Below are 25,119 nucleotides of genomic sequence, written 5' to 3' on the forward strand. Positions count from 1 at the left end.
AGGGTGAGGATTCCTTTTTGTGTGGCTGCTCCGGGTTTGGATGGGGTTTGAAAATGCTGCGCTTGGCCGGGCGTTGGGTCTGGTATTTGCAGTTGGATCTGGTTTTGTTTGGCCCTGAGCTGGATCACTCCTTAACTGTACAGCGGGTTCCATGTCGGTTGTGTATACCCGCATGTCTGAGTTCTCTGTGGCATTATGGATGGCGAAGCTTGTAATATGGCACTGCCGGATCTTCATGCGTACTGTCGTTGTTTGGGAGAAGGGAACGATATACATGATAATATCTCGACGCTGCGCATCACGAATTCGAGACTGCCACCCATGCCACTTCTCTGCGGACGACGAGCCCCGTCATAGCAGCGTCGTCCGGTCATCCGCAACACCGCCCTTCTTGGCCGTCACCTCGATCTCAATCTTCATCACCTCCTCCATCAGCCCTGCCTGGATCATGGTCGCCGCAGGGCGGACCTCGCCGAACCACTTCTGCAGCACCGGCCTGCTGCCGTGTTAGCCCGCACCAACAGATCCACTGCCCCTTTTAACACCACCCCCCAAGGAATCATCAGAGTGTGCCTCGCAACCCCAACCCGACTCGACCTACCAGGTCCTCTCAAAGTCCCTCCGGTCCGGCAGGATATACCGCACGCGCACTACATCGGCCACCGCGGCGCCCGCCTCCGCCAGCGCGGCCGCGATGTTGCGCATGCACTGCTCCGCCTGCGCGGCCACGTCGTCTGCGATGGCGCCCGTTTTGTAGTCGTACCTAGGTCGCCGTTAGCTGATTTCTTTCCTTCCTAAACCACCCCCCCCCCCTCCCCCGAGCTGCTGTTCCCTTCCCACTCCTCGCTCAACACAATCCCCGCCTTGGGTCAAAAAAGAGAGAGAGGTGAGATTAGTTACCCCGTGCATCCGGACACAAACACCATGTCGCCGACCACGACGGCGCGCGAGTAGCCGATCTGGGCCTCGAAGGCCGAGCCGGAGGAGATGAGCTTGCGGGTGGCCATGGTGGGTGATTACGAAGGGGGGATAGAGGCGAAGAATTGGTTAGGTAGGTATTAAGTTGGGTGCATGAGTGGAATCGCCGTCGTGGGGTGAGAGAGAAGAATCACGGGTTGAGTGAGTCATGAAGACTAAGGGTGGGTTGATTCAGGGGTAAGGGACGTAGTATGCAGTGGAGGTGCCGGAACCGGTTAGGTCAACCATAACTCGCGGCGCCTGGAGACTGCTGTTGCCCCCTTTCCTGGGGTAAACATCTCTGCTACCCAGCCAGCCCAGAGCTTGCCTGCTTATTGTCTCGACTGTCTGAGCACCGCTGAGGCTTGTGGTTTGTTAGTGAGTTTGAACTCTATGTACCAAGCGATAGGACAACGGATGGATGGACGGATCAACTCGAGCTAGCAGCTCATTCACAACGGAATAAATGCCGAGGTCCAATCCTCGATCCGCTCCGCTGCAGTTAGCGGCACGAGTAAATAGACATCTTCCTAGTCATCTCCAAGCCATGCACGGCTGGCACGACCTTAAAAGCACAATCCAGTCTGCGCCTGCAAACCCCAACCCGTCATCCATGGCGCTCCCGCCCTATAAAACAGCCTTTCGCCCCAGAACTCCGAGAGACGCAGCCAGCTAGCCAACGGCCCCTCCCTATTGAAACTGTTCCTTTCTTTTGGTCTCATATCTACCATTTCCCAATAGTTACTTCGCCCCCCGCACTGTGGGACACCTTGACTCCGCTCCCTTACCCGAGCATTGAATGCGTCCGAATGCCCTTTGGGCCGAGCTCACTAGCACGCACCGTCAGCATCACACACATGCAGAAGAAGAGGGCCGTGAAAGGAAGAGGGGACGACTCACTTATAGTCAACACGACTCAGACTCATGAGCCGCTGCGCCTCCAACCCCTGGGCGTCGAGGTTGTGGATGCAGAAGGCGATGCGTGCGGCGACCTGGGCGCCGAGGAACATGGCCTCCTCGAAGCCGTGCTTGGTCCACTCGGTCAGGTAGGCCGGCAGCGGGGCGAGCCGGATGGTGGTGGGCGTCTGGCTGTGGAAGTGGTGGCTGGTGCCGCCGCCGGCACCAGCGGCCGCGGCGTCGCCGGCGTTGGACCCGGCCGCGTTGGCGGCGCCGCCGCCGGCTGCGGCGTTGACGACGCTGCCCGGCACGCCAAGGCTGGCGGTCGTGGCGGCCTGCAGCAGCGGGTTGACGCCGCTGCCGGGGGCGCCGGCGAGCGAGGAGACGCCGCCGGGCCCGCCGGGCCCGCCGGCGTAGGACGAGGTGGGCGTCTGCGACCCCGTGCCCGAGGGCGTGCCAATGTTGGAGGGCAGCTCCGAGGTGAACATGGTGGCCGAGCTGGGCGAGACGAGGTGGCGCGCCTGCAGCGTCTGCATGATGTTGTCGCGCAGGCCGCGGATGCGCGCGCCGTTGCCGACGAACACGATGTTCTCCCAGCAGCCCGGCCGCATGTACAGGTCGTCGATGTCCTGGATCGCGCGGTAGATGGCCGTCGCGATGCGGTCGATCTCCTGCCGGTCGGCGAACTGGAACCGCTCGAGGCCGACCTCGATGTCGCGGCGCACTCGCCGGGTGACGCGCTCGGTTGCGCCAGTGGCGGCGGCGTCTGTTTGCGGTTGTGGTGGTTGCTCGGCCGGCTCTGTCTTGGGTGCGTCGCTGGGTGCTTCGCCGGCCGCGGCCGGGGCTGAGCCATCTGCCGGCGCCCCATCTGCCGGCGCCCCATCTGCTGGCGCCGCATCGGCCAGCGGCGCATCGGCCATGGCGGTGTCTGTGCTGGTACTTTCTTGCGCTGGCGCCGCGACAGGCACGTCCTCGGTGACCAGCTCCTCGTAATGGAACGTGTTCTTGACCCTCTTCGAGTTGGGTAGCCTGACCGGCTTCGCCGGGCCCGCGTCGCCGCCTTCCTTGTCCTTCCCCTTCCGGGCTGCCTTGGCCGCTTTTTCCGCCTTTTCCTTCTCCTTCTTCGCCAGGAACTCCCTCGTCTGCCCGCTCGCGACGATGTTGGCAACATCCAGCACACCATCCTCTACTTCTTTGCTGTCGCCATTGGCGCCAGTGTCATCATCAGCATAGCTCCGCCCGGGCTCCACAATCTTCGGCGCCTCGCCTGCTGGGCCAGCGCCGGCCGCGCCCGTCTCCGTCGGGAACTCGGCCAGCTCCGGCCGGTCCGGCGCATACGGCAGCACCTCGCACACCGGGCTCTTCTTCAGCTGCTCGGCCATGTCGTAGTCGAAGCCCTTCTCCTCCAGCAGCTGCTTCAGCTTCCTCGTAAACACCTCCCCGCCGCTGACACCGTCCCCGGGTTGCGTAGGCGACACGTCCTTGTGCGAGACTACGCGCCCGTCGGCGATGCAAGTCACGTCGACCTTCTCGTACCCGATGTCGACGACGGTCATGCTGGGCCACTTCAGGCCGTACTGGGTGGCGATGCCGCTGTGGATGAGACACAGGGCGGGCGTCTTTGTCTTCTCGAAGATGTAGCGGGCGATGGCCTCGCAGTCGGTGCGCGACCACTGCGGCGAGGCCATCAGCATGATCGGCGTGTTGTGGTAGGTCGTGGTCAGCTGCGAGTGGACGTGCTCGAGGAAGGCGAGGAAGGCCTCCATGTTGACGATGCGGCCGGCTGGGACCAGAGAGTCCTGTCAGTTTTATCATCTCCATGCCCATATGCACGCGCCAACGAAGTAATCAGCAAGGAAACCATAACCCACCCTGGATGGGGTACACGGCGCCCTCGACCGAGTCGGTGTCCTCAACGTACTCCCACGCATCCTCCCCCTCTGCGGTGGCGCCCTCCTTCTTGCGCTTGTACGTGTGGTAGGGCCGCCAGTCGTCCGAGTCGGGGTCCTTGAACATGCGCGTCGGGAAGCGGTGGGCGGGCGGGGTGAGCTCGTTGCAGCCCAGCTGGGCGAGCGTGGTCTGGCTGCCGGGGCAGATGACGAGCACCTGCTCCTCGCGCCACTTGCCCGTCTGGCTCGACATTGCGACCGGCGCGCGAGTGGTGCGGGAGGAGGGAAGGGGGAAGTGGGACGGCTACCAAGGGCGGGAGCAGCAGCAGCAGCCGCAGCACTTGTTTGGCGGGGACGAGGCAGTGCGTTTTGCGGGGATCAATTGATCGTTCGGGGGCTGGCGTGTTTCAACGGTTGTAGCAATTTTCGGTATGGCAGCTCTGGCTATTCGGGAGTTCTGCTGCGACGTGTGTCAATGGCTTTCACAGTTGACTGTACTTGGTCAGGTAGTGTAATGCGACAGCTACCTTGGGTTCGTTGCTACGCGAATGCGCTGCGCGTCACAGTCGAGACAAGCGCGGTGCCGCACCCAGTGAAATTTTGGGGCTGTTGCACAGTAAAGCTGGATTATGTAATATCGCTATATCGACAGCTGCAACTCCCATGTATGCCGCCACAATATCTCAGAGGAACGGTAGTAAAGCGGAATTGCAGCCCATTCCGTATGAATAAGGTACCGTACTTATTTTCCATGATGAACCGATTCATGCTTGATGGGATGATAGTAGCCAAGCGTCCTGTTTTCCCGGGTATCGCCGTAAACTCCCGCACCGCTAATGCCTATGCCAACGCCCACGCCCTCCGTATTCCCAATGAAATCATACAAGTACAGTGTCCAGAACCATGTCGCAGAAGTCCGCCAGCGTCGGCGGCTGGCCCTTCCGCCGCAGAAGCGCGCCGACCCCTCCTCGCGCGGCCGGTTGCGACGGCAGGCCCGTCTCCAAGAACGCCCTCTCCGCGCCGGACAGGTCCCTCTTCTCCGTCGCCATCCACCTGCGCTCCGCCTCCTCCTTGGCCTTCCGCAGCACCTCTTCCGTGTCCTCCGACTCCCACAGGTTGCACTTGCTGCACTGGCTGCACTTGCGCGCGTCGCCCTCGGGCCGGAAGTGCTCGCAGAAGTGGCGGTACCCGACGTCGGGCCCGTCGCCGGTGCCACCGATGTCCTTGCGGCAGACGTAGCACATCTTGTAGCCGCACGGGCACGTCAGCTTGTTGCAGCCGGCCGTCTTGACGAACGACGTGTTGCAGCGCGGGCACACCCGCTTGACCGCCATGCTCATGGCTTGCTCGACCTGCGTGCGTAACGCCACGAGCGACGACTCGTTGCACACGTGCACGTCCACCCACGCCTTCTGGCAACTGAGGCAGGACGCCCGCTGGCAGTCCGGGTTCCGGCACTGGAATCGGAGGCCGCGGCGACGCCGCCGCCGGCGGACGAGCGCCTCGCGGAGCGCGGTTATGAGTTGGTCGCCGAAAGTCTCCTTCGAGTTGGCGAGGACGGCGACCAGGGAGGAAAGGAGAAGAAGGGCGAACAGAATCGGGCTGCAGCAGATGATGCAGAAAATCAAGACGAGACTGGTGATATTGTCTATTCGGGGTCGCAGGTCCGTCTCGCTGGCCGGGAGGTAGATGTCGTCGACCTCGGCGTACTCGCAGAACGGGCAGCGGATGAGCGGCAGATTGCTCGACAAGAGGCTCTGGTCGGCAAGGCGCTGCTCCAGCTTGTGCAAGATCTCGGCGCCCTTCTTCTCTTGCAGCATCGCCCGAAGCATGTGGTCCTGGGGGATGCAGCCCCGGCAGTCCTCCGACTCGACGGCAGGACAGCGGAGCGTGCCCGTCTCCTTGTTGATGCTTCGTTGCCAGCCCTGCCCGAACACGGCCTCGGATATCGAGTGCTGCACGCACCGGAAACATATCAGGTGTCCGTTGGCGGTGCACGCCGTGAACTCTTCAAACGTGGACTCGGTGAAGCAGCAGGCACACTCGATCAGGCTGTCGGCCTTCTCCGCCTCCTCGCTGTTCAGCTTCGCCGCCACCTCCCGGTCCTTCGTTTCGCGCTCAGCCCGAATGCGTTCCGCCAGGGGCGCGACGAGCGCGTCGAAGAGCTCGCGGTCGAGCTCGGCGTTGCCCGTCGATTTGAGCGAGGGCACCACGGACCCCTGGCCAGCCGGCTTCCACACCACCAGCGGATGGTTCTCGGCGTCGCGGGCCGACACGGGCTTCCGCCGTAGGAAGAGCGAGGATATCGTAAACCGCCACGACTTCGACGACAGGTCGACCAGGGTCTGCCGGGCGTCGAGGTACGAGTAGTTGTGCTCGGCCAGGACGGCGTTGATGGTGGAGCGCGACAGCCCCTTGAACTCATGCCAAGCGAGGCTCATGACGGCCTGCTTGTACTCGGGACTCCTGAACAGTTCCTTCTTCGGGACAACGACCTCCTCCGTTCGGCCGTCATTCGCCGACACCTTCCACCGCCCCTTGACCCAAGAGACGCGGTTCTTCAGCAGCGCGTCGGCGACCAGCGCGAGCCTCGATTCGCCGCTGAAGCTGGCGAACATCTCGCGGAACACCTCGATCTGGACATCGGGGAAGACGGCGGCAAGGGCGCCGAGGCACGCATTCAGCTCCCGCAGATCGGGGGGTTCGGGGTCAACAGGCGGCAGATCGGCCTCATCTACGATGTGCTCGGGCTGTGTCGGGCCGGGGTGGGATGGGGACGGGGACCGGGACAAAGCGGCGCTGGTCGAAGCCGTGTTCTTTGGGCTCACGGAACGGTCGCTCGAGGAGGCGCCGAGGAGGCCCGAGAGACCCATGGTGCCGCATGCACGGTGAGGTAACTGGACACGCGATGCACGAAACAGTTTTGCATTGCTGAGCGGCGCTGGACTGCCGGTGGGCAAACTACAAGTGGCGATACGTGCTTCGGTGGCGTTTGTCCATGGCGCTGGCGTCTGTGTCTTTTCTGTTGTCCGCGCAAGTCTCAGCAGGCAACAGCCCAGGAGAGGTGGCTGACAGCCGATGTTGCTCCGTTTGGAAGTGCCAGTTGTAAGCTTCAGGCTCGCCCGCTGGCGGCACTTTCCTGGAGCTCCGATTGTTCAGGTGCGATGGTCCGTGCGGCTCCGTGTTGACCTCCAGTCAGACAGGCTCAGTGGCGCGGGGCAGTGGGGCAGGCAGTGAGGCATGACCCCGGCCCAACTTCTTGAAACATCCAATGCTTGGATCCATCCGCTCTTTCGAGTGAAAGGAAGCGGTGCTAGCCGACGAACTGCACAGCGGCGGCCCAACAGCTGCATGGCCGTGCGGAGGACCGGCCTCCGGCGCTTCCTCCGAGTCTCGTTTCTCGAATCTGGGACCACAGCATGAGTGGTCCGCCGGAGCTTTGGCCATTCCGGCGGTGTATGTACACTAGTACATGCCTCCTCCCCGGTCGTTCAAGCGGCGGGTTCGGTGTGCAACCGCCGGCTCCTCGGCGAATGAGGGCAGCAAAAAGCCGCAGGTGACACACCAATCGCGCTCGGTAACTGCCGGTGGTGTGTCTGCAAAGGATCTGCCTGCGAGATGCGGGACCTGTTCGCCGCTGCGTCGCAATCTGCCGAGCCCGCCCTTTGACGACTCCGCCGTTTCTGGCCGGGGCCGTACTCAAGCTTTAATCAGGACCTGATCTGTGACTCGTTAGTGTAGCTGCAACGGGTACCCACTCCGCCTTGTATTGCGGATTATCACGAGCCGGATTATCATGGGCCTCGCCTGACAGTCCACCAAATGCCCTAACGTAAGTCCATGTTGACAACATCCCCGAGAAAAATTCCTCGACGGCCACATGCCTCGTCCCCGGTGTCTGTTGCTCGCAGATGTACATTCACTAGCTCATAAAATGTCCGTGACACTACAAAGCAGTCGTCCCTTTTCAGAAGCAACAGAGCGCCACAGTAGCATTCAGCGCTGCAATGCGACCCAGGAAACCGCCAGCCTCGCCATGCCGCACACAGTTTGAGGGCCAACAAGAAGGATGATGTCGCGCCACAACGGGCTCCCTTCGCCCTCTCCTCCGGACGCCTCGCCACGGCCCTCGTCGCCCTCAGCATAGCTTGTGTACGACAGTCTGTTGTTTTGCTACGTATTACCCCCGACCCAATTTTGGATCGGGATGGCCGAGCCGAGTAACGAACCCTTCCTCGCATGCGGCGAGACAGGCTACATCGAGTGCGCCCAGAGCGTCGGAGGCGGGTGCTGCCCTGCCGGCCTCGTCTGCCACAGCGACGCTTGCCTTCCCGATGTCACTGGCACGACAAACTTTGCCGCGCCCTCAGCTGAATGCGCCGGCCGGACGGGATACTTTTCCTGCGACCAGTCTGTGGGCGGTGCGTGGCTTCTACGTTGATAAGCAAACCTGGACGCCTCGACAATTGTGTAGTCTCTCTTCGCTCCTGGGCCGCGTCCATGGCAGTGCTAAGACCCAACGTAAGGTGACTAGAGGTAATTATTGACCACCATGAGTGTGACAGGCGACTGCTGCCCCTTCGGCTACCTCTGTGACCCCGCAACCGACGTTCAGTGTCGCCTGACGCTGAAGCTCAGCGAGGTCGTCCAGACGGTCACCACCACCGTCGGCACCTGGACCGAGACGCTGACCAGGACGCTGGTGCAGGGTCCGACGCGCACGGCGGTGGGTCGGCTCGCCGAGATCACGTCCGCTTCTAGCGGCAGCGGAGGCGGAGGCCTGAGCGGCGCGCAGATTGGCGGGATCGTGGCCGGCGTTGTGGGGGGTCTTTTGCTCATTGCTGCGGCTGTGTTTGTTGTGCTTCGGCTCAAGGCACGGAGGCGCGAGACGGAAAGCGGGACAGGTGAGGGCACCAGTGCGGTCGAGACCCGGGAACTCGATGGGCAGGGTTTGGAGCGCGCGGAACTACCGTCAACGAGCGACAAACAGCCCGTGGAGGTGGATGCCGGGCATCTGGGGCATGAGCTGGAAGGATAACAGCGCATGCATCAAGGGAAGTGGAACAAGTGCTTCCAACTCCATTGCTCAGTGTAATGTAATGTAATGTATATGCTGTAATGTAGTGTATTGTAGTTAGCTGGACTGTTGGTTCCGGGCTGGAAGAGGCAACTTTTCTGATGATTACCACATCCAGTCTCCCCGCCTCTTTGCGCGGAGAGGGAGAACAGATGGAGCTTATTATGCCCCTGCAGCGATTAACTGTGTAGAGGTGTAGCTTTGATTATCTCGTGTCTCGTGTTCAATATCTACATAACTGCGCTAGAGCCGCCTGATAAGTCTATTCATCAAGCTTGTTCATGGCCGGGGTTAGAGAGGTTTTACAGATATTGCACACAGCGGGAGTGGAAAACATCCGGCATTCGCCTTACACAGTAACATACAGAACTTCGACAGCCTTCTTTGTTCGTTGTTCGTACGTAATCCGTACATACATCCATACACTGCGCAGCGTCCTGCTGGCCGTTGTCAATCTCTCGTCAGCATGTGTGGCGTCCGGCGGACTTTGGTCCGCTTTGCGGAGCGTGTCGTCGTCCCATGCGCCCACGCGGCCAGAATGCTTCTCGAAGGAACCGGGAGCCGGGAACCCGGCCGTCCGCAAAAATATCCCCATCGCATCGTCACACCTCCATTCCGTCACGCACAGGGCGGACCCGCTTCTTGCTCACCGCTTCCGCAACCAGTGGGCGGCAGAGCTTGGTGGGAATCCACCTGGGCCCAGCAATCCGATGAGCCCTGTCTTGGCTTGCAGATGTGTTCGAGCGGCCGGCCCTGCAACTGGCCGCCAATGCGCCCACTCCCCTGTTTCTGCGGTCGGTCGTCGTTAAAGAGGTCCCGCCAAGACTAATTTCCGGCCCCTGTCAACGCCACCCCCCTACCACAACTCGAAGTACTGCAGTAGTACCGGCAGGGGGTCTTCGTATATATTCCAGGGTATAGCGCGCTTAAAGGTAGATAATAGCGCGTTTACACTATAGGCTAGCTATAGGCTATCGCTATATCTATACTATATTAGTTAAGTCTATATAGTAGGTGATATAACCTACTTTAGAGCTATTACTATCTTACTATATAAGAATAGATTATATATAGAGGCTATAGCTAGGCTAGGGAAGTATAAGACTATATTTGACCTAGGTAGAGCTTGGCTAGCTATTAGGTAGCGGTAGAAATATATTAAAATAAAAGAATTGAACTTAAATATTTGTTTTACCCTTATTTTTATCTTTATCTTTACTATCCTTCCTACTTTAAATTTCTTTATACTATACTAATTAGCTACTAGCTAGCTATAAAGTAGAGGTATAGTATATTTATAATATTCTACTCGATATTTATAAGGTGCTTATATATCTAGGTTAGGGCTTTAGTATATCATTTAGCCTCCTCTAAAGTATTTTGAGCTAGCTAGGCTAACTCTTTAGCGATAGTGGCTAGCTACTTAGTAGCTATAGCCTAGCGCTTCGCCGCTAGAGTAACTCTCTTCTCAATGTTCTACTAGGGCTTAGCTCTAGCGAATAAGAGGTAAGCTATAGAGGCGGTAGAAGCACTAGACGTAGATATACTAGCGTTAGCTAGGGGTAGGGGGGTAGTGGTCTCCTTATATATTATACCTTTCAATGCTAGTTAGTTAGATATAAATATAAAGTAGCTATAGAGCTATATAGCTTATAAATAGTTGTAACTAAACGTCTATCCTATACCTTAAGGTCGGTAAGTAGGGGCTTATCCTTATTGACTTTAAAGACTTGTTTATACTATTTAATAATCTTTAGCTAAATTATAGAGGATAGCTACTAGTAGCTCGTTAGTACTAGACTAGTAGTTGTTTGTTAATTAATGTTATTTATAAAAATATAGGACTTAGTATAGCTTTACTTAATATACTTCTAATATATATTGCTTAGATCTATATATTAGTTAACGAATATAAACTTAATATATTAAAAAATATAATACTATATTTACTCTCTTAGAAGTAGTAAGCCTATATATCTCTATTATAGATATATATAATATAGACTATATATAGTATTGCCTATACCTCACTATAGTTGGACTCCTCCTTCTTTTTCTTAGCCTACCTAACGTTAGCTAGCTGCTAACTAGTATTTAAATAGCACTCTTTACTAAAGACTTTGTACTTAAAGACCTAGCTAGGTGCTTCTAAGGGTTGTTAGATATAACTAGCTTAGACTTGCCCTTATTGGTAGAGGTAGTAAAGGTAGTAGAGGCAGCGAGGGTAGAGGGGGCAAGGGGGGCTAGCTACTTGCTAGTAACGTTCTTACTACTAGTGCTAGTATTGGTAGTAGTAGTAGGCGTAGGATATATATAGGAGTACTACTACTACTAGCTAGGGGCGACGAGAGCTAAGGGGATAAGGGGGGCTAGCTACTTGCTAATAGCGTTCTTACTACTAATGCTAGTATTAGTAGTAGTAGTAGGCGTAGAACATATAGAGTAGATGTAGAAGCGCTACTACTACTAGCTAGGGGTGGTAGGAGGGGCGGTAGCTAGGGCAAAGGGGGTAGCAGGAGCTAGCTACTTACTAGTAGCGTCCTCGTTAATAATAGTAGTAGTAGTAGTAGTAGTAGTAGTAATAGGCGTAGAGTATATAGAGCATATAGGGCGGGGCTAGAGGCGCTACTACTACTAGTCGAAGGTAGTAAGAGGGTTAGTAGTAAAGGCTAAGGGGGTAGTAGGAGCTAGCTATTTACTAGTAGTAGGAATATCGTTGTTAGTAGTAGCAAAAGGGTTGTTCTTTTTATATAGCTTTATATCGTTGTATTTAAAGTTGCTATATAATTTAATTAGCTACTACTAATTGTAATATCATTGTAATTTCGATTGATTTTTCGATTTAACCGACTTATAGAGTATATAAAAAGTGTAGATTAAAGCTACAATATAGCTAATTAGCTTCTTAGCGATAGCGATAATAGAAATAGCTTTAAATCAATTTATATAATAGTAGTGTAGGTAAGTAGGTAGGCGGCAACAACTATAGCTACGAGGTTGGAAGAAGGAAAGGAAGAAGAAGTGGGTAGAAGGCTCTAAGGCAGTAGAAAAAGCTATAGCCTATATACCTATATAGTTCTTAAAGAATCAAAGGTTTCAATATCAACTATATAGAGTAAACATTGTTTATTTTTTAAAATCTATCTAACTACAAAGTATCTAGACTAGTAGTAGAATAGTAGCTAGCTAGTACCTCCTTTATATTTATATTCCTTCTTTAGTTTCTCTATAAAGCTGAGCTTAGGGGTTAGGATGAAATTTCTATTTATCTATGATTTTATATAGTATTGAGCCTACTTTTAGAAACTTCGATCAACTCTATAAAGTTCGTCCTAAGGCTAAGACTTAGACTATTAGTAATATTTACTATATCTTAGTATTGTAGAAACTCCTTTCTAAACGCGCTAATTAGCTAAGAATTAAGCAATTTGCTTATAGTCTAGTAGCTAGCTAGCTACTAATCCTCTAACTTCTAGCTATTAGTTATTACAAAGTTCTTTAAAGTTGGAGGTAGAAATAAGGATATAAGGTAGTATAATCTAATAGCTAGCTAGTACTTAACTAGAGAACTATATATTGCTATTTATTACTAAGATATAAACGAAGGAATATCTAACCTCTAAACCTATTATAGATCCTTCTAAACCTTGCCTAATAGCTTTCCTAAAATATAGTCGAGATCCTTTTATAAGCTATATATTGCCTATATATTATCCTAGATCTTATATATTGTAGTTTATAGCAACTATATTAGCTCCTAAACCTATAGGAATAGCTACTAATTAATAGAGACCTCGTCTAAGTTAGTAAAATCTATTAGCTATAGAACAATGCTATAGTATATCCTAAACCCCTTCGCTTCTAAGATGCTGACTAGCTATTGGAAATACTTTAGCTATAACGAGTTCGTCAACAAGTGATAATACTAGATATATAAGTAGGGGAGCAACTAGCTCCTAAACTATATATACCTATAGCAAGGGATACCAACTAGCTTTAGAATTAAGGTATTCTATAAGAGCTAAGTAACTTGATCTACCTAGTTGACTACGTTGTAGTAGTCTAGGTTACGACGTTCGTCTAAAGTAGCCTACTTAAATGTAGAGACCTTAGTAGCAATGTTGGTAGTACCCTAGGCAGTTAGTTGTAGTAGCTAGATAGCTACTATACTACTTCGTTATTGCCTATTGTTGTACTATAGACTAGGGAACTAGTCTAGTATAAAAACGCTATTAAAGTCGAGAAGCTCGTTGGTATCGAACCGCTTATATATTATCAATAGCTTATATATAATTAGTACTTAAGCCTATTTAGGTAGCTTATTAAAGCCCTAGCCGTTAAATTGCTCTATATATATAGCTAGGAATATATAATTGAGACTCTTAAACTTAGCCTAGATTACTTTATTTTAGTAGTCTTATATATAGTAATTAAGGTAAATGATTAAACTAGTAAAAGGGAAGGTGCTAGCTATCTACTACTTTAGTATAGGCTTAACGTTCTTAATCTTCGAGTACTATCCTTCGACTATATTTGTTATAGTAATTTAGTAGAGTAGGGGGGTCGTATCTTATATCTAATACGCCTATAGTCGAGTATTACTTAGCTAGTTATTCTTTAAATATTGCTTAAGCCTATTGGTACTAGCGTAAGCAATAGTAGCCTCAATAGACTTTATATAGCCTTTTTCTAAATAACGGCTTAGAAGAGTAGTCGTTATATAGCTAAGGCACTCCTTGTTAATACTAATCTAGCGCTTTAAAGTCTCTTAGCAATACTTTATATAAAGGAGATGTTGTATATATAGGAGGCTATATTTATTATAGCTAAATGCCTCCTAGATAGTAAGTTGTTTAGTTATAGAGTCGTTGGTAATTATATATTTTAGGAGCTAGCCCCTATTAGCTACTCCCCTATACTACTCTAGTAGTATATCTAGGTATACTACGATACTATTAGTAGTCTACTTCTCTATAAAGAAGTAAGTAGAAAGGAGCTAGTAGCTATTGAAGTCCTAAACTATAATTGTAAATAGGTACTAACCGCTATAGGTAGTCTTATAAGTAGTATCTATAATCGCTAGTTAGCTATACTTTTTTAATATATCTAATAAGTCTTTATATACGAAGACTAATGTAGAGGAGTTTTCACTAGGTATAATCAGTGCCTTATACTTATACTAATCATTGTAGGCTAGTAGCTAGGTAATAGCTTTTATAAATTCTACCTCCTTGAAAACCTTATAGGATTATACTTTACAATTATTATATTTATAGAGCTTAAGAGATCTATAAAGGTTATAAATCTCCTAGGTTATAATATACTAGCTACCTATATAGTAAAGACGTACCTTAGCCTTAGGAGTTTCGATATAGCTATATAGCTAATATTCTATAGCGCTATCGCTATATCTAGTAGTAAAGAGGTAAACAATATACTCTACAATAGTATATAGGCGTTTAACTATCTCGATATCTTCTATTAAGTGATTATACCTATAGCGAATTACAATGTTAATAGTACTATCGTTGTACTAAACCTTATAGAGAGTATAGCGATATAGCTCTATATTCTATAGCGTTCTATTGCGTTTACCTTACCCTTTAGTCTTTTATAGCGTTTTCTAGAGGCGATAGTAGAATATAGTCTTTATTTACTATTGCCTTAGAGCGTCTCTTCTACTATAGAAATACGATACCTAGCGCTATTTAGCTTATTAGGCTATATATAGAAGGGTAAACTCGCCTTCTTTGAACCAACGTTCCTAGATCTTCTAAATGTTGTTAGGAATTGCAAGGCTACTATTTAGTACCCTAGGCTCTAGTCTAGATAAGCGAATTAGGGATATATACCTATACCTACGTCTAGAAGCTAGTTCCTTTATAGAGGAACTGTCTCCCTTATTAGATAGTTCATTAGACAGTGTAGAGCTGTCTAGTAGCTAGGCAAAGGCTAGAGTAGGACTAGGAATACCGCTCGATTATAACGATTATACAATTAGAGGCTTAGAGATAGAGAGGAGCTAGGGCAATACCTACTAAGTAGCTAGATCAAGGTCGGGTTCAGTAGATATATATTCTAGGACTAGGGAGCTCGCTATAAGTATAGTATTAGCAATTTAACGCTAATGATCAAATTCGTTATTTGACTAAACGGTACTTATATATTAAAGGGGACTAAGGGCGTTAATAGGCTATAGATACTATATCATTTTATTACTAGCTATATAGCACGTTGTTTTATTGCTAGCTATATAGTATATTGTTTTATTGCTAGCTATATAGTATATCGTTTTACTATTAGCTATATAGTATATTGTTTTATTATCAACTATATAAATTAAGCTAGTCTATAGCTAGATCAATACTAAGCAACTACTAATTAGTAGATAGTAAAACAATAGAACTTACCTAGCGTATCTTCTAGTTGCTAGCTATATAAAGCGAGCTAGTCTATAGTAGGATACTAGTCTATAGCTAGATCAATGCTAAGTAACTGCTAATCGATAGATAGTAAAAACAATAGAACTTACCTAGTATATCGTTTTACTATCAACTATATAGTATATCGTTTTATTATTAGCTATATAGTATATTATTTTATTACTAACTATATAAATTAAACTAGTCTATAGCTAAATTAATATTAAGCAATTACTAATCAGTAGATAGTAAAACAATAGAACTTACTTAGTATATCTTCTAGTTACTAGCTACGTAAAGCGAGCTAGTCTATAATAGGATATTAGTCTATAGCTAGATCAATACTTAGCAACTACTAATATATATCAATAGTAAACTAGTTGACTAACTTACTAATAGGATCTATTAGATATAGGCTAAATATATAGTTCTATAGCGATACAACGTTGTAATATAGGTCGAAGTACAATAGAGGGTAGGTATAGACGTAGATTAGTTAGGGAAACGTAGGTAGGATATAAACCAGTAGCTAGGTAGCTACTGATACGACGTAGGCGTAAGGACTACCGTATAGAAATTGTTAAGCGGCGGCAAAAGGAGTGACTTCTAAGCGTAGGACCTACGGGTATCTGTAGGGACTACGGAAATTAGGCTTGGTGGGACCTCTTTAACGTCTACCCTGTGGTCGGCTTGGCCCTGACTTGTCACTGGCTTTGGGCACTCCTACCCCTGGCTTTTTGTCTCGAGCTCACCGACTTGTTCCTCCTAGACTTTCGGTGTCGGAGCCTCTTCTTCTGCACCCTTGGCTCTGAGGTGGTTTTCCGGCCCGCCAGCGAGCAAACTGCACCACGGAAGACATGACTAGTGCAAGGGACAGCGGGGACTCGTGCGTTTTTCCTCTCTCATTCTGCATGCCGTGGCCGGCAAAGCTGACGCTGGGTGCTGGGGCCCACTGATGATGATTGGTCCCGGATCCTGTCAGACACAAGCATGCCACCGCTTGGCGGTGTATAAGTCGGGCTGCTCACCCGACCTCATCAATCATACGCATGACGGCGATTTCTCTCTGCTGGATGCTGTCTCGCCTGCTGTCTCTCGACTGCTCGATGGGCCCAGCTGGTCGCACCTGGGTATCTGGGTCGTCCCGATGGTTCTTGTCGTTCCAGCATGGACTTCCTCCCCGTCGAGCTGGTCCGACTCGTCTTCCTGTACTGCGATGCTCCATCCGTGAGAGCCCTCCGCCTGGCATCGGCCAGATACGCCGATGTGGGCTACGAGTTCCTCCTTGAGCCGCATTTCACCGCCGTCGAGTGGAGAGACGACATCACGCGGCTCTACAACATCGCCGGCCACGACCGTCTCCGCGGCAGCATCCGGTCGCTCACCTTCAACTTCTCCAAGGTCGACGAGTACAACGCCCGTCACACGACCTTTTTCCAGCACTGGCTGCAGGAGCCCGAGGAGCGCTGCGCGCTCCTCCAGGACGCGTGGACGAAGTACTACGAGCTGGAGGAAGGCGCCCGGAAACTGCCGCCGCTCCACACCCGCTCGGCCGCGGTGGAGGAGGCCTTCAAGCGGCTGCCCAACCTGAAGGACCTCGAGATCACGCTGACCAAGTGCCCCTACGACATCGAGGTCCTCAACGAGGTCTTCCAGGTCCGGTCGTGCCGCAAGCGGGACCGAAGCCAAGCGTGCAAGAACCTGAACGCCATCGTCTCGGCGGTCCGGCACGTGCGCCTCTCGTCGCTGTCCATCGACCAGCTCCCGCTCGAGATCTTCCGCCTCCCCGACGACCGCCGGCACTGGTTCGACTGCGCGCGCTCCTTCGCGAGCCTGTCCCGGCTCAACCTCGTGCTCGACCCGCCCAGCAGCCTGCTCCCGTCGGCGCGCTTCCGCGCCATCAACGGCCTGGGCCACGTGCTCCACTACTGCGTCAACCTGACCCATCTCAGCCTCGCCTTCCACACGTACCACGCGCCGCTCGAGAAGTTCCACCTCTCCTTCCAGGCGCTCTTCTGCGGCTCCGACTTCGCCTTCCCCAGGCTCACCGACCTGAAGCTCGAAGGCGTCAGCTGCGCCGAGGACGACCTGCGCGGCTTCCTCCTGCGGCACGCCGCCACGCTGGAGCGCCTCCGGCTGGGCGGCCGCGGCCTGGCCCGGCCGCACGAGTGGAGCATCGGCGGCGTGCACCTGCACGAGGGCTCGTTCCGGTCGCTGTTCGCGAGCCTGCAGGGCAGGCTGCCGCGGCTGAGGCGCTTCCACATGGAGGGCGACGCCGAGGCGGGCGACTTCATGGCCAGCTCGCGCGAGGTGTACGTCTTCCGGCCGGTGACGGACGACGACTGGCAGCCGGTGGAGGCGTCGGCCGAGGGGAAGCGCCGCTACCGGCCGGAGGGCCTGGCGTGCGTCAAGACGGTGGATTGCTTGGCGCTCGAGAGGTTCCTCGTCGAAGGCGGCGAGTACCCGCAGCTGGGGAAGGCTGTGGGGGAGTAGTTGATCACCTGCCTGGGGAGAGGTGACCAGGCCATGGTCTAGGGAAGGTTAACCTTTTTTTACCTGCGCTTCCCACCAGGACCACTCGCCAAACCGACGGCCGCGACCTCATACCGGCAAGAAGCGCCCGTCATCACGATACACACGAAACCAATATCCGCCAAATGTAGATATCACGACTCATCACGGAGGTTTACGACGTCTTCGATTCAGACAGCAACGCATTTAGACTGGGGTTGGGGTTATTGGGGAGGGGCGGTTATGTCTTAACGGAACGGGGCGGGCGGCACAATTTTAGACAGAATGCAAGCAATTGGCGGTCAGACCTGAATACCATCTTCTCTTTCCCGAGATTGAGTCTGGGATGTTTGATCCCGAGTCTGTTTTCTTCCACTCCTTATGCTGCAGACAGACCAGTGCTCTACGCTGGATCTGGTAAGTGTATGAACTTGGTACTGGGCACGGCGAATCTCAACCGTTTGTTTTACGGTCTCATAACCCACTTGAACAAGCCCCAGCCGGTATTTAGGTGTTTCACGACTCAGGCAGGCAGGCAGCTAGGTAGGCAGGCAGACAGACTGGCAGCAGGTTTGGATTTCGGTGTGTTGCACATGGACCCAACATAGCACTGCACAGCGCCAATCCCGCATTAACGCCGACCACCGACCGACCAACAACATCGATACATAGTAGCCTTGTGCTGCTGGCCAACGCTGGGTGTATTATTGTGTAGTAGGCAGTTAGCTGGCAAGCTAGCCAGCCCCGCCCGGTTCGACCACCCAAACTTCCTCTTGCCGAAGTGTCGGGATATTTTGTTTGCCTGTAGTTACCTCCCCTCGCTTGGTTGACAACCCCCGAGCCGCCGGCAGACACACCTTCAGGCTGTTGATCCTGACATGAATGCTTACAAGTGGTGTGAGCAGGTTTCCTATTCATAGTGCCTAAGTAATCAGTGAAGGCACGGTAGTTGACCTGCACTACAGCCCCGTACCCAGCAAGGCTGTTGATACAAGACCGATTCCGATAGGTGTGTTGCATGTTTTGTGGTGATCCAGTGAGAAGTGTCCAGCCCAACACAACCGTCTTGATTCAATATCCTGCTCCGCTGCCCAGACATGAAACGGATGGACCTTAGGTACTGAGAGTTCGCCAGCAAACCGTGCCTCGCCGCAGGACAGAGCGCGGCTGCATGCTGCACTGTGGCGGGCAGTAACCTCATCGTCGAGCTGTGGTCAACTGACTTGTGCAAGCAGAGCCCTGTCAGAACTGCCCGTGGGTCGAACGAAGGCAAGCCAATGCAGGTGGCCGGGACGCAGCAGCCCAACAGCATCTGTTGGGCGAGGCGTGCACTGATTGGCAGGTTGGCTGTGTGGTGAAGCAGGCAGACTTGCTTGCAAAGTCGTTTGACATGTATGTACATCTATAACACACAGCAGTATCCTGTGTACAAGGACCGTTCTCAAGGGGGTTGTTGTCATCATAGGACCGGCGAGCGAGCGAGTTGGGCGTCACAGAACGCATCTGTTGTGTCCGAGTCGCTGTGCCGTTCTCTTCTCGACAACTCCGGATTGCTTTCCCATGCACACGCGCAAGGGAATCGTGTGGAGCCTGGGAAAAAATTTCCCATCTTATTCTTTCTTCTTCGCCTGCTCCTCGTTTGGTTCCTTGCATCGGAGAAGGGCCGATCAGCCAGATAGATCGCCCGCCCACGTCGAAGTGCCAGTCAAAGCGGGTGTTCCTGTGGCTTGCGTGGATCGCATCGTTGGCATCATTGGCTTCATTGGCACGCCCGTGTCCGAGACAATCGGAAGTGTCTTGGGGTGAGATTCTTGTCTCATCGCACTCCTACGCTCGCTGATAATTTCCGGATGGTGACTGCGGGGGGCTGGCAAAAACAAAGGATCGCGTTGCGCGCAGGAAGCTAATATACAATACAATGCTTGTTTGTTTGTTAGTTTGGTTCTTACCCCCACTTTTTGACAGGGGGCTACAGCCAACCAAAGTCGGCCTTTTGACCCGCCTGTTCCGTTCTCTAGCCTCATCACTCTCCAGACTCCAAGATCAAGTGAGGCACGTTCGAGTATAGTGAAGCAGTGGATTGAACGCAATTATCCTATCTAGCTAACTGGCCAGGTACCGAAGAAAGCTGCATTACGGGCAGAGGCTGCAGTGCCCCTGACTTTCTATTGCGGTTAGTCTATTCTATGCCAAGACGGCTAGGTAGGTACCTGTGATTTAGAGCCCCTGTCGTGATCCACCATAAGTACCAAGCTAACGAACAAACAAGGGGGGCATTGTACGAAGTCGAGCGAATGGATGATCACGGCCTCCAGGTTTGGATCGATTTGGAGCAGGTTCCCGTGGCGCCGGCAAACAAAGTGAGCACATGACGACGCGGATCGCTTCGCGGATCCCTGCGTGGATCGCTGGTCGGGTTAGGCTGGTCCCGCTCAGGATGGGCGCATGAACCACCCAGGGGCTGGCAGGGACGGCGCGCGAGGGCGAAGTTGATGTCAGGTTTTTCGTTAAATTTACGTTCCTTGTGCAGTTGGTCATCCCGTCTTCACGGTGAAGCAACACCGCTGACTTGCTTCATACCCCATAGTTCTAACGCATGGAGCCACAATGGTCGAATATTTACGCTATACGATGTCGTGAGGTTCGCTCAGCGGCGGTGCATGACGCTTCTTGCTCTGAATAAGCAACCAGATGCTTGTTGGACGGATTTATTGCTGCTCACTATAATCCGTCAAAGCTGAGCTTATGTGTGCATGCGTCAGGCTGCTCAATCCCCGTCCAGCGCGTACCCAGCATTTCCATGAAACACGCTCGCATTCCACATGAATGTCTCTCCCTGTCTATCGATCGCCTCTTTCTGTGTTTCCCTGGATCCCGCGGCCAATCCGCTCGCCCTTGAAATGCACGCCAGCGGCGCAAGCTCGGTCTAGTCTTGTGCAATATCAACCTGGATCGGGTGGCTTTGTAAATGGGCACCTCGTGATCGCGAACTGGGCTCGAGCTCGATGAGATCAGCGATGGAGCACATCGGTAGGTAAGGTACCTTAGTCAATACTGCGTATATCGAGAGCCGAGTCCATGACGACCCATGCTCGCCCTTCCCGGCAGTGGGCACGCATGAAGCTTGGATGCCAATCAATCTTGGGGTGCAACAATCAATTGCTGTCAGGCACCCAACAGCGGGAGCTGCACACCCTCAGGCCTTCAACCCGGAACACGACGGATTACCTCCACGACGGATTGCACCAGGCGCTGTGGGGTTCCCACCTGCAGTACCTGTTCTTGGTGGGCGATTGCGCCGTCATTGCTGCGTGCAAGTGCATGGTAACTGGTCCCCGCGAGCAGTGAGTGGTCGGAACAGGGAAGCGACCACCTGCAGCACTTGGCCCAGCTGCATTGACCCCTGTCACCCCTGTCGGGCTATGATTCTGGGCTTTTTCGCCTTTCTTTTCGGTCGTCGTTAAAGAGGTCCCGCCAAGACTAATTTCCAGCCCCTGTCAACGCCACCCCCCCACTACAACTCAAAGTACTATAGCAGTACCGGCAAGGGGTCTTCGTATATATTCTAGGGTATAGCGCGCTTAAAGGTGGGTAATAGCGCGCTTATACTATAGGCTAGCTATAGGCTATCGCTATATCTATACTATATTAGTTAAGTCTATATAGTAGGTGATATAATCTATTTTAGAGCTATTACTATCTTATTATATAAGAATAGGTTATATATAGAGGCTATAGCTAAGCTAAGGAAGTATAAGACTATATTTAACCTAGGTAAAGCCTAGCTAGCTACTAGATAGTAGTAGAAATATATTAAAATAAAAGAATTAAACTTAAGTATCTACTTTACCTTTATCTTTATCCTTATCTTTATTACCTTTCCTACTCTAAATTTCCTTATATTATACTAATTAGCTATTAGCTAGTTATAAAATAGAGGTATAGTATATTTATAATATTCTATTTAATATTTATAAAGTGCCTATATATTTAGGTTAGGGCTTTAGTATATTGCTTAGCCTCCTCTAGAGCATTTTAAGCTAGCTAGGCTAACTCTTTAATAGTAGTAGCTAGCTACTTAGCAACTATAGCCTAGCGCTCCGCCGTTAGAGCAACTCTTTCTTTAATACTTTACTAGAGCTTAGCCTTAGTAAGTAAAAGGTAAGCTATAGAGGTGGTAAGAGCACTAGACGTAGGTATACTAACGTTAGCTAGGGGCAAGGCGATAGCGATCTCTTTATATATTATACCTTTTAGTACTAGTTAGTTAGATATAAATATAAGATAGCTATAGAGCTATATAGCTTATAAATAGTTATAACTAAACGCCTATTCTATACTTTAAAGTTAGTAGGTAGAGGCTTGTCTTCGTCAACTTCAAAGACTTATTTATACTATTTAATAATCTTTAGTTAAATTATAGAAGGTAGCTACTAATAGCTTATTAATACTAGACTAATAGTCGTTCGTTAGTTAATATTATTTATAAAAATATAGGACTTAGTATAGCTCTACTTAGTATACTCCTAGTATATATTACTTAGATCTATATACTAGTTAGCGAATATAAACCTAATATATTAAAAAATATAATACTATACTTACTTTCTTAGAAGTAGTAGACCTATATATCCCTATTATAGATATATATAACGTAGACTATATATAATATCGCCTATACCTTACTATAGTTAAACTTCTCTTTCTTCTTCTTAGCTTATCTAACGTTAGCTAGCTATTAACTAGTACCTAAATAGTACTCTTTACTAAAGATTTTATACCTAAGGACCTAGCTAGGCGCTTCTAAGGGTTGTTAGATATAACTAGCTTAGACTTACCTTTATTAGCAAGGGTAGCGAAGGTAGTAGAGGTAGTAAAGGTGGGGGGGGCGGGGGGGGCTAGCTACTTACTAGTAGTGTTCTTACTACTAGTACTAATATTAGTAGTAGTAGTAGACGTAGGACGTATATAGAAGCGCTACTACTATTAGCTAGGGGCAATAGGGGCTAGGGGGGCAGGGGGAGCTAGCTACTTACTAGTAGCGTTCTTACTACTAGTGCTAGTATTGGTAGTAGTAGTAGGCGTAGAATATATAGGGTGGGCGTAGGAGCGCTACTATTGCTAGCTCGGGGTAGTGGGAGGGGCGGCGGCTAGGGCGAAGGGGGCGGCGAGAGCTAGCTACTCACTAATAGCGCCTTCGTTGATAGTAGTAGTAGTAGTAGTAGTAGTAGTAGTAGTAGTAGACGCGAGGTACATAGGACGCGTAGAGCGGGGCTAAAGGCGCTACTACTACTGGTCAGAGGCGGTAGGAGGGTCGGCGGCAAGGGCTAGGGGGGTAGTAGGAGCTAGCTACTTACTAGTAGTAGAAGCGTCGTTGTTAGCAATAGTAGGGGGGTTGTTCTCCTTATATAGCTCTATATCGTTGTATTTGAAGTTGCTATATAACTCAATTAGCTATTGCTAATTGTAATACTATTACGATTTCGACCGATTTTTCGACTTAACCGATTTATAAAGTGTATAAAAAGTATAAATTAAAGCTATAATATAGCTAATTAGCTTCCTAGCGATAGCGATAATGGAAATAGCTTTAAATCAATTTATACAACGATAGTATAAACGAGTAAACGGATAGCAATAGCTATAGCTATAAAGTTAGAAGAAGGAAAGGAAGAAGAAGTAGGTAGAAGGCTCTAAAGCAATAAAAAAAGCTATAGCCTATATACTTATATAGTTCTCAAAGAATTAAAGGTTTTAATATCAACTATATAGAGTAAACATTATTCATTTTTTAGAATCTATCTAACTACGAAGTATCTAGACTAGTAGTAGAATAGTAGCTAGCTAGTACCTCCTCTATACTTATATTCTTTCCTTAGTTTCTCTATAAAGCTAAGCTCGGAGGTTAAGATAAAATTTCTATTTATCTACAATTTTATATAGTGTTAAGCCTACTTTTAGAAACTTTAATCAACTCTATAAAGTTCGTCCTAGGGCTAAGACTTAGACCATTAGCAATATTTACTATATTTTAGTATTATAGAAACTCCTTTCTAAATACGCTAATTAGCTAGGAACTAAGCAACTTACTTATAGTCTAGTAGCTAGCTAGCTACTAATCCTTTGACTTCTAGCTATTAATTATTACAAAGTTCTTTAAAGTTAGAGGTAGGAATAAGGACGTAAGGTAATACGATCTAGCGGCTAGCTAATATTTAACTAGAGAACTATATATTGCTACTTATTACTAAGATATAAACAAAGGAATATCTAACCTCTAAACCTATTGTAGATCTTTTCGAACTTTGCCTAACAACTTCCTTAGAATATAGTCGAGATCCTCTTATAAGCTATATATTGCCTATACGTTATCCTAGATCCTATATATCGTGGTTTATAGCAATTATATTAGCTTTTAGACCTATAGGAATAGCTATCGATTAATAAAGACCTCGTCTAAGCTAGTAAGATCTACTAGCTATAGAACGACACTATAGTATATTCTAAACCCCTTTACTTCTAAGATATTAACTAGCTATTGGAAGTACTCTAGCTACAACGAGTTTATCAATAAGTAATGATACTAGATATATAAGTAGGGGAGCAACTAGCTCCTAAACTATATATACCTATAGCAAAGGATACTAACTAGCTTTAGAATTAGGGTATTCTACGAGAGCTAAGTAACTTGATCCGTCTAGTTGACTATATTGTAGTAGTCTAGGTTACAACGTTCGTCTAGAGTAGCCTACCTAAACGTAGAGACCTTAGTAGCAATGTTGGTAGTACCCTAGGTAGTTAGCTATAGTAGCTAGATAGCTACTATACTACTTCGCTACTACCTATCGTTGTACTATAGACTAGGGAACTAGTCTAGTATAAAAACGCTATTAAAGTCGAGAGGCTCGTTGGTATCGAACTATTTATATACTATTAATAGCTTATACGTAATTAGTGCTTAAGCCTACTTAAGTAGCCTATTAAAGTCCTAGCTATTAAACCGCTTTATATATATAGCTAGGAGTATATAATTGAAACTTCTAAACTTAGCCTAGATTACTTTGTTTCGATAGTCTTATATATAGTAATTAAGGTAAATGATTAAATTAGTAAGAGGGAAGGTACTAGCTATCTACTACTTTAGTATAGGCTTAGTGTTCTTAACCTTCGAGTACTATCCTTCGACTATATTTATTATAGTAATCTAGTAAAGTAGGAGGGTCGTGTTTTATACCTAATACGCCTATAGTCGAGTATTACTTAGCCAATTGTTCTTTAAATATTGCTTAAGCCTATCGATACTAGTGTAAACAATAGTAGCTTTAATAGACTCTATATAGCCTTTTTCCGAACGATAGCTTAGAAG

At 49.6% G+C, this 25,119-nt stretch overlaps 7 protein-coding genes across 7 annotated transcripts; 3 read left to right on the plus strand and 4 right to left on the minus strand.

Moving 5' to 3' along the window:
- Nucleotides 1–48: 48 nt before the first annotated feature.
- Nucleotides 49–1,201, minus strand: THITE_2122723 (uncharacterized protein). The gene is made up of 3 exons (XM_003657171.1): nucleotides 901–1,201; nucleotides 602–763; nucleotides 49–496 (listed from the first exon to the last, which is right to left on the minus strand). The coding sequence occupies exons 1-3, from the start codon at nucleotides 1,005–1,007 to the stop codon at nucleotides 352–354; spliced, it is 414 nt and encodes a 137-aa protein (XP_003657219.1). The 5' UTR covers nucleotides 1,008–1,201; the 3' UTR covers nucleotides 49–351.
- A 542-nt stretch (nucleotides 1,202–1,743) lies between these two features.
- On the minus strand, nucleotides 1,744–4,107 carry THITE_2122726 (uncharacterized protein; the record flags this gene model as incomplete). The annotated part of the gene is made up of 2 exons (XM_003657172.1): nucleotides 3,726–4,107; nucleotides 1,744–3,637 (listed from the first exon to the last, which is right to left on the minus strand). Coding segments are annotated over exons 1-2 (2,051 nt in total), but the record flags the coding sequence as incomplete, so codon positions are not given.
- A 246-nt stretch (nucleotides 4,108–4,353) lies between these two features.
- Nucleotides 4,354–6,853, minus strand: THITE_2122728 (uncharacterized protein). Its single transcript, XM_003657173.1, has one exon. It carries the CDS (start codon nucleotides 6,614–6,616, stop codon nucleotides 4,622–4,624), a length of 1,995 nt encoding a protein of 664 aa, XP_003657221.1. The 5' UTR covers nucleotides 6,617–6,853; the 3' UTR covers nucleotides 4,354–4,621.
- Nucleotides 6,854–8,035: 1,182 nt separating this feature from the next.
- Nucleotides 8,036–8,924, plus strand: THITE_2122729 (uncharacterized protein). The gene has a single exon (XM_003657174.1). It carries the CDS (start codon nucleotides 8,296–8,298, stop codon nucleotides 8,779–8,781), a length of 486 nt encoding a protein of 161 aa, XP_003657222.1. The 5' UTR covers nucleotides 8,036–8,295; the 3' UTR covers nucleotides 8,782–8,924.
- A 7,066-nt stretch (nucleotides 8,925–15,990) lies between these two features.
- On the plus strand, nucleotides 15,991–17,882 carry THITE_2122730 (uncharacterized protein). The gene is made up of 2 exons (XM_003657175.1): nucleotides 15,991–16,128; nucleotides 16,225–17,882. Exon 2 carries the CDS (start codon nucleotides 16,410–16,412, stop codon nucleotides 17,733–17,735), a length of 1,326 nt encoding a protein of 441 aa, XP_003657223.1. The 5' UTR covers nucleotides 15,991–16,128; nucleotides 16,225–16,409; the 3' UTR covers nucleotides 17,736–17,882.
- Nucleotides 17,883–18,576: 694 nt separating this feature from the next.
- THITE_2122731 (uncharacterized protein) lies at nucleotides 18,577–19,660 on the plus strand. Its single transcript, XM_003657176.1, has one exon. The coding sequence runs from the start codon at nucleotides 19,314–19,316 to the stop codon at nucleotides 19,557–19,559; it is 246 nt and encodes an 81-aa protein (XP_003657224.1). The 5' UTR covers nucleotides 18,577–19,313; the 3' UTR covers nucleotides 19,560–19,660.
- A 2,683-nt stretch (nucleotides 19,661–22,343) lies between these two features.
- THITE_114469 (uncharacterized protein) lies at nucleotides 22,344–23,541 on the minus strand (the record flags this gene model as incomplete). Its single annotated transcript, XM_003657177.1, is given in 9 exon segments — nucleotides 22,344–22,348; nucleotides 22,359–22,387; nucleotides 22,440–22,469; nucleotides 22,535–22,556; nucleotides 22,664–22,686; nucleotides 22,790–22,812; nucleotides 22,940–23,045; nucleotides 23,111–23,190; nucleotides 23,519–23,541. Coding segments are annotated over 9 exon segments (341 nt in total), but the record flags the coding sequence as incomplete, so codon positions are not given.
- Nucleotides 23,542–25,119: the final 1,578 nt, after the last annotated feature.

The sequence above is a fragment of the Thermothielavioides terrestris genome, chromosome 5 (genome assembly GCF_000226115.1).
Source record: "Thermothielavioides terrestris NRRL 8126 chromosome 5, complete sequence".
Classification (NCBI taxonomy): domain Eukaryota; kingdom Fungi; phylum Ascomycota; class Sordariomycetes; order Sordariales; family Chaetomiaceae; genus Thermothielavioides; species Thermothielavioides terrestris.

Bases quoted from the DNA above. Each gene is read 5' to 3' on its own strand.
- THITE_2122731 (XM_003657176.1), top strand. From the start codon at position 19,314: ATGCACACGCGCAAGGGAATCGTGTGGAGCCTGGGAAAAAATTTCCCA.
- THITE_2122728 (XM_003657173.1), bottom strand. From the start codon at position 6,616: ATGGGTCTCTCGGGCCTCCTCGGCGCCTCCTCGAGCGACCGTTCCGTG.
- THITE_2122730 (XM_003657175.1), top strand. From the start codon at position 16,410: ATGGACTTCCTCCCCGTCGAGCTGGTCCGACTCGTCTTCCTGTACTGC.
- THITE_2122723 (XM_003657171.1), bottom strand. From the start codon at position 1,007: ATGGCCACCCGCAAGCTCATCTCCTCCGGCTCGGCCTTCGAGGCCCAG. The intron at 764-900 runs GTAACTAATCTC...ACGGCGACCTAG, and splicing joins TTTGTGTCCGGATGCACGGG to GTACGACTACAAAACGGGCG. The intron at 497-601 runs GTAGGTCGAGTC...ACACGGCAGCAG, and splicing joins AGGGACTTTGAGAGGACCTG to GCCGGTGCTGCAGAAGTGGT.
- THITE_2122729 (XM_003657174.1), top strand. From the start codon at position 8,296: ATGAGTGTGACAGGCGACTGCTGCCCCTTCGGCTACCTCTGTGACCCC.